The following is a 7,500-nucleotide window of genomic DNA, read 5'->3' as shown; positions in this document are numbered from 1 at the left end:
CTGTTGATTCAGTGGTTATTGATCTATCCTTTTCACTCATGTTGCGAACAGCATAAATTTTTCCTCATGTGCAGATGTTGATTTCGTTTCGTTTCGTTAAATTCGTTTCTTCCATTTGTTGGTTGTTGATTTATTTTGGTATTGTCACCATAAACTTGTTCCAGAACGTCGATGATTTGCCTATTCTCCCACCCGAGTTTCATCATGAATTTTATGTTTCCCCTGGCATCGATTTTGATGGCCTCCTGTCAGGCTTGAATGGTGTCTGACTTTCAACTGGCGGCGATGTATTATTGCCTGCATTTAAGGATTCATGCCTGAACACATCATAAAAACGTTGGTACAAGGGTCAGCCGCCCAGGTCTTCCGTCTCCAAGTCTCTCTTTCCAGGGCCTCTTCCGGATGCACACCGAAGTGACTCATATCCTCCTTCACGTTATCTCTCCATTTCTTCTTTAGTCTTACCCCGAGCCTTCTTCCTGGTATTGTACTTTTCATAGCCACTTTTGCCGGATGTCCTTCACATGTCCATACCATCTCATTCTTATCACCTTGACCTTTTCGTTGATGTCACTCATTTCCAATTCTCTCCTGATGTCAGTTCTTTCTCTCAGCGTCACACCTTTGATTCTTTTCACCATCCTCATTTCTGTCGCTTCCAGTATCCTCTCCTCCTTCTTTCCCATTGTCCATACTTCTGCCCCATATAGGAGCACAGGTCGTATTATAGGGCTGTATAGCTTCACCTTGAGTTTCCTAGGCATCATCCTGTCACTGATAACACCTGACCGTTCTCTCCACTTGTTCCATGCTGCTGCCACTCTAGCTCTTATAACCACTTGCGACATTCCCCTGGCATCTACGGTTACACCAAGGTATTTGAACTCCTGGACCTGCTTGAGCCTAGCCTTGACCTTGTCTTTGATGTTTACTTCCACATCCCTCCTGCTACTTACCATAACTTTAGTCTTCTTGGTGTTCACCTTCAAACACTTGCTCTCCTTTCCAATCTGCTACCTCAGCCATCTTCTCTGCAGCTCTTCCTCACTGTCTGCCACTACTACTAAGTCGTCTGCAAACAAAAGCTCCCATGGCAGGCCTGTGTGGAAGTTCTCACTGATGACGTCAAGTACCATGATAAAGGGGAAGGGACTAAGTACAGATCCTTGGTGCAGACCAATTCCGATCATGAACTCGTCTGTTCTGCCATATTTTGTTCTCACGGTGGTCCTTGCTTCTCGATATGTGGTTTGAACTATCCTTATCAGTTTCTCTGGGGCTTTTTGCTGTCTGAGGCACCAGTACACCAGGTCTCTAGGGACCCGGTCGTACGCATTCTCCAGGTCCACGAAAGTATAGTATAAGTCCCTGTTCACTTCACGATGCTTTTCCTGCTGTTGCTTTATAATAAAAGCAGCGTCCATTGTTCCCCTACCTGGGCTAAAGCCAAACTGCATATCATTTACCGACACCAGTCCACGTAACCTTCCCTCTATTACCTTTTCAAGTATCTTCATAACATGTTCTAGGAGATTGATGTCCCTGAAGTTCCCGCAGTCCAGTCGGTCCCCTTTCCTCTTGTAAATGGTCACTAGTTAACCTACTTCCCATTCTGCTGGCATCTTCTCTTCGTCCCATACATTCTGAAGGAGTGACGTGACCATCTGGATTCCCTCCCTGCCTAGGTGTTTTAGTAGGTCCACTGGTATCACTGAGCACCCTATTGCCCTCCCGCGCTTCATTTTCTTCATTGCTTCTTCTACTTCCTTCTCGTTTAAATCAGGCAAGGGGCCTTCTACCGGTGGGCAATCCTGGAGTGGGTCCCACTCATTTTCCAGTACTCCCTCCATCATTCCTTGATCTTATTCTCATCTGTCAGTAAGACTCCATCTTTGTCCTTTATTACAGATGCCTCTCCCACGTTCTGTCTACTTTGTGCTCTTTGCTTTGCCACTTTGTATAGTATCTTCTCTCCTTCCTTGGTTTCCATCTTCTCGTACCACTCCCTCCAAGCCTCCTCCTTGGCCTTGGCCACCACTCTCTTTGCTTCTCCCTTGATCTCTTTACACGCCTCTCTCAGGTCTTCATCTCTATCCCTCTGCCATGCCTTGAAGGCTACGTTTTTCCTTCTATTAGCTTCTTGCACTTCTGCGCTCCAACACCATGTCTCCCTTCCTTGGTACCGAATGAGAAAATTGAATGAAGAACAACAGAGCAAGAATAGAGAATTTGAGTCATGCATTGTAAATTTGAATGAAATGATAAAGGGTATTAAATACAAGGAGAACAATATAAGTATAGGTTGTTTATTACACAATTCAGAGAGTCATGATATAACAAATTGTTTCAAGTTCAAGGACTGTAATAGCAAAGAAAGATTTGATGTGATTAAGAGGAATGGTATATGTTTTAGGTGTTTAAAGGGATATCATTCAGCACGTGGGTGTAAAGTAGGCAAATTGTGTGATGTAGCCATTGAAGGCCAAGGACCATGTAATCGGAATCATCATCCACTTTTGCATCAAGACAGAATAGAAAGCAGTTCTCACAATGCAGTAATGGAGAAGAGAGGCAAAGCTTTGTTGAATATTAGTACGGTGCATAGTAAAAATCTGCCCGTCACTATATTGTGGGATCCGGGTTCAGATACTTCTTTAATTACTTATAGGATGGCCAAGAAGTTAGGATTGAGTGGAAAGGATGTAAATTTATCTCTGGTCAAGGTAGGCAACACAATTGAATATCAATCAAGTAAAACATACTGTGTACCATTAACTGATAAGAATGGTAAAGTTTGGAATGTGGATGCTGTCGGTATGAATGAAATATCTTCCAAAATCAAAAGGATTGATTTGTCCAGATTACCTGAACTTTTTGTAAGAATCTCGAACGTAGAGGTGGATCTCCCATATGGGGAAATTGATATGCTCATCGGTACAGATTGTTGTGAAATACTGCCAAGGGTTGTTGAAGACAATAAGAGCATTCAGTTACTGGAAAATCAATTTGGGTTCAGCATTCGAGGTAGACATGACAAGATTACCAATGGATCTAACACATGTCCTGTCGAGGATGTCCTGAACCTAATTGCATAAGTTTAAAAGAAGAAAGAGAACTAGCATTGATTGAGGAAGAATTGTTATATAATGAGGAGCAGAAATGCTGGCTAGCAAAGTATCCATGGCTAAGGGATCCAATGCATTTGAAAGACAATATTAAAGTAGCTAATGCTAGATTAAAAAAACAGAGAATAGATTAAAGAAACTGGGCAATGAATATGCCATGAAGTATCGGAGAGAGATAGAAGATATGATTCATAGGGGAGTGGCGAGGAAATTAACTAAGGAAGAGATACGAGAATATGAGGGTCCAGTTCATTATATTCATCCTCATGAAGTATTGAAACCAGAATCCAACTCAACTCCAATACGCATTGTCTTCAACTCTTCTGCGTCATACATGGGGCAGAAGTTAAATGATTTCTGGGCAAAGGGGCCAGATATCCTGAACAGCTTACTGGGAGTTTTATTTAGGTTTAGACAGAATAATATAGCTATAGCAGGCGACATAGCTAAAATGTACCATACTGTCAAGCTCAGCACAATGGATGAACATACACACAGATTTTTATGGAGGGATTTGGATGACAAGAAACCACCTGATCAGTATGCTCTTACCACAGTAACGTTTGGAGATAAGCCTAGTGGTACCATAGCTATGCTAGCGTTGAGACACACTGTAGAGAAATTTGGCAAGGAATATCCAGATTTGCAAGATATGATTATTAATAATACTTATGTTGATGACATACTATATTCCACTGATACCGTGGAGAATGCATTCAAGTTAATACAGGATGCGGAGAAGATATTGTCTCAGGGAAGTTTCAGAGTTAAACATTGGATTGTCAGTGGGCATTATGAAAGCTGCAAGGTCAATGTGATAAAATCTGACCATGAGAAGATCTTAGGATTGAAATGGAACCCGTTGGAGGATAATTTTTTCTTTACAGTAAAACTTAATTTTTCTTCAAGAATAAGAAAGGTCAGTAGTGGTCCAAATTTAAATTCAGATGAAATTGATGATAAATTTCCAGAACATTTAACACGCAGAATGCTATTGAGTCAAATTGCATCCATATATGATCCATTAGGGTTTGCTGTACCAGTATTGCTCAAAGCTAAAATTTTGATGAGACTCGTGATTTCCAAAGGTGAGTCGAAAGATGGCGGAATCAAGTGGGATGATCCACTTGACATTTCCACGGTTAAGGAATGTAAGATGTTTTTTAAGGAATTGTATGAGTTAGAGAGATTGACTTTTAGAAGATCCTTGATACCACCCAATGTAGTTGGTCAACCAAGTTTAATAATATTTTCGGATGGTAGCATGCAAGCATACGGAGCTTGTGCATATGTGAGGTGGCAAATTGGTGAAGATGAATTTGAGTCACATCTGATAGCAGCTAGAAATAAGATTGCACCAATGAAGCAAATGTCCATTCCTAGGTTAGAACTATGTGCAGCTCTTATGGCTGCTAGATTAAGAGAATCTATATTAAAGGAGTTTACATGGAAGTTTGAGGCAATTTACCACATAGTTGACTCATCAATTGTAAGATCACAAATCCAAAAGGAGAGTCACGGATTCAATACCTTTGTTGCAGTACGCATAGCAGAGATACAAATCAAAACTGACCCAAAGGAATGGTGGTGGGTCGATTCAACACAGAATATCGCAGACTTGACCTCTAGACCATGCAAACCAGAGAAAAATGGGAGAGAGTTTGACTGGCAAAATCTACCCAAGTTTTTAATTTTACCAACTAATAGATGGCCCATCAGGCAAACTTGTGAGGATGAATTAACTGACAGAATTGGTATTATCATGACGGTTAATAATGCAAGTCATGAGAATGGTGATATACAATTAATTGATGTTAATAGGTATAGTGACTATTACAAATTGTTGAGAGTTACATGTAGGGTAATGAATGTATTCAAATACAAGTCTTTCAAAGGTATTCTAAGAAGCCCCACAGTTCAAGGGATTACAGATGCAGAAATATTATGGGTCAAAGAAATGCAAAAGATCATGACTGTTTGGGAAACAAGATTCAAAAGATTGGGACCATCAATTGAAAGGGGAGTTATAGTAGTAGGACAACGTATTCCTAAGTGGTTGAAAGACAATTGGAATCAAGAAAATTTCATGTTAATACCGAATAAACATCCTGTTACTAGGTTGTACATATCCTGTCTACATAAAGTGGATCATGCAGGTATAGAGACTACATTGTGTAAGATACAGAGGAAATTTTGGATTCCGGGAGCTAGAAAATTAATAAGAACCATAAAAAATAAATGTGTAACATGTAGAAAATTTAGTAAGAAAGTGGAAGATCAATGCATGGGTCAAGTGAGGGCAGAAAGGATGAAACCTGCTCCACCATTCTATCATACAGCAGTAGATTTGTTTGGGCCCTTGACAATAAGAGATTCAGTTAAGAAGAGAACTTATGGTAAAGCATTTGGAATTATTTTTAACTGCTTAGTGACAAGAGCAGTTTATTTGGATTTAGCTGTGGGATATAGTACCGATGATTTCTTAACCACTTTTCAAAGGTTCATTGCTATTAGGGGGGCCCCTAAATTCATGTATTCTGATAGGGGAACTCAGCTAATATCAGCTAGTAAGAAAATAGAGAGGATTAGGGAGAAAGAGGGTGTGACCTGGATTTTCAATATGCCAAGTGATGCACCATGGTATAATGGTGTAAGTGAAGCACTGATCAAATCAGTCAAAAGGAGTATTTGTGTTAGTATTGGAGATTCTATACTAAATTTTGGAGAATTACAGACTGCCTTATTTTCTATTGCCAATCTAATGAATGAAAGACCAATAGGCTTAAAACCTGGGTTTAGTTTGGAATTGGGTAGCTATCTCTGCCCAAATGATCTGTTACTTGGTCGATCTAGCTGTCATTGTCCAATTGGCTTGTATGAAATTGATGGAGATCATAAAAGGAGATTGAGGTTTATCCAAAATATTATAAATTCTTTTTTGAAGAAGTGGCAAAGGGACTATTTCCCGTCAATGTTGATTAGACAGAAATGGCATACAGCCAAAAGGAATGTGAAAGTAGATGTTGTTCTAGTGCAGGATAGTAATATTGTAAGGGGAACATGGAAGCTGGCTCAAGTAATTAGGGCTGACCCAGGACGAGATGGAATAGTTCGTGAAGTTAATTTAAGATATAAAATAATAAAGGATGGCAAAGGTTATGATGGTGAGTCGGATAAGATCATGTGTAGATCGGTACATAGATTAGTGATGCTGTTGCCAATAGAAGAACAAGATTAAGCATATGTAACTTGTCCAATGTAATCTAGTCTACGGTAGTCATTGTGAAGGGGGGGAGTGTATCATTAGTATGATAGGTATATGAAAATAGGAATATTTACGTTTATTTGATATTACGGGTGAGATGTTTTGTTGCGCATCTCGAGTATTTTTTGTTTACCCATGAGCCCACGTATGACGTTGCTGTGGCGGTGGACGCCTCGTGTGTGAACCCACTTCGCAGGGAATATTGGTGTTGGCGACCTTTCACAGAAGTGGCAGTTATTGGGCACAAGTCTTTACATTCATGAAGGTATGTTTAAGGATGTTGAAGGGTTTCAAATTAATATCAGAGGAGGATGATACTCATTAATATTGAAAATACACGGAACATGAGTTTGTTGTGTTGGCGTTGGCCATAATGTGGAGTGTTTACTTTCATATGGATTTCAGCCAGTGTTATATCCAATGGGCTGTGGATATGGGTTTGTGCCGTAACTGAGACGTGATGGCAACTACTGGGAATCATGGACTGTGATAGTGTGGCCATTGAAGTGAGTTCAATGAAAATGTACAATGTATGATTTATTTTGTGATATTGTTGCAGATTATTTAGTTTACGTCGCACGAATTGTGTAGGCATTCCTTGTATTATTTAATATTGTGATATAAGCAGTTCATTTGTTTATTCGGATTGGATTGTTACTTTAGTATTAATTGGTGTATGTATATTTTCTCTTTTTTTCGCAAAATAGAATATTTATTTTGTTAATCCCTATTACCTGAATATCACATTTCAGGTTGAAACTATGCTCCAATAAAAGACTGTTGCAGCTTATGGCTTTTCCTTGATATCCCAGTACAATATATTTATATATACATACACACACACACACACACACACACACACACACACACACACACACATATATATACATATATATATATATATATATATATATATATATATATATATGTATATATATAAATAGATATATGTATATATTTACATATATACATATATAATCATACATATACACACACACACACACACACACACACATACGCACACACACACACATACGCACACACATACACACGCAGACACACATACACACAGACATACATACACACGCACACACATACACACGTAGACAT

The 7,500-nt window shown here is 39.3% G+C and overlaps 3 protein-coding genes across 3 annotated transcripts; 1 reads left to right on the top strand and 2 right to left on the bottom strand.

Moving 5' to 3' along the window:
• Nucleotides 1–211: 211 nt before the first annotated feature.
• LOC125045798 lies at nucleotides 212–959 on the bottom strand. The gene is made up of 2 exons (XM_047643285.1): nucleotides 535–959; nucleotides 212–317 (listed from the first exon to the last, which is right to left on the bottom strand). Exons 1-2 carry the CDS (start codon nucleotides 957–959, stop codon nucleotides 212–214), a joined length of 531 nt encoding a protein of 176 aa, XP_047499241.1.
• A 54-nt stretch (nucleotides 960–1,013) lies between these two features.
• On the bottom strand, nucleotides 1,014–1,850 carry LOC125045797. The gene is made up of 2 exons (XM_047643284.1): nucleotides 1,605–1,850; nucleotides 1,014–1,499 (listed from the first exon to the last, which is right to left on the bottom strand). The coding sequence occupies exons 1-2, from the start codon at nucleotides 1,848–1,850 to the stop codon at nucleotides 1,014–1,016; spliced, it is 732 nt and encodes a 243-aa protein (XP_047499240.1).
• A 1,432-nt stretch (nucleotides 1,851–3,282) lies between these two features.
• Nucleotides 3,283–6,363, top strand: LOC125045796. The gene has a single exon (XM_047643282.1). It carries the CDS (start codon nucleotides 3,283–3,285, stop codon nucleotides 6,361–6,363), a length of 3,081 nt encoding a protein of 1,026 aa, XP_047499238.1.
• The last annotated feature ends 1,137 nt before the right edge of the window (nucleotides 6,364–7,500 follow it).

This window comes from Penaeus chinensis, chromosome 38 (assembly GCF_019202785.1).
Source record: "Penaeus chinensis breed Huanghai No. 1 chromosome 38, ASM1920278v2, whole genome shotgun sequence".
Classification (NCBI taxonomy): Eukaryota; Metazoa; Arthropoda; class Malacostraca; order Decapoda; family Penaeidae; genus Penaeus; species Penaeus chinensis.
The sequence above is the reverse complement of the archived record's forward strand: the minus strand, read 5'-3'. Positions and strand labels throughout refer to the sequence as shown.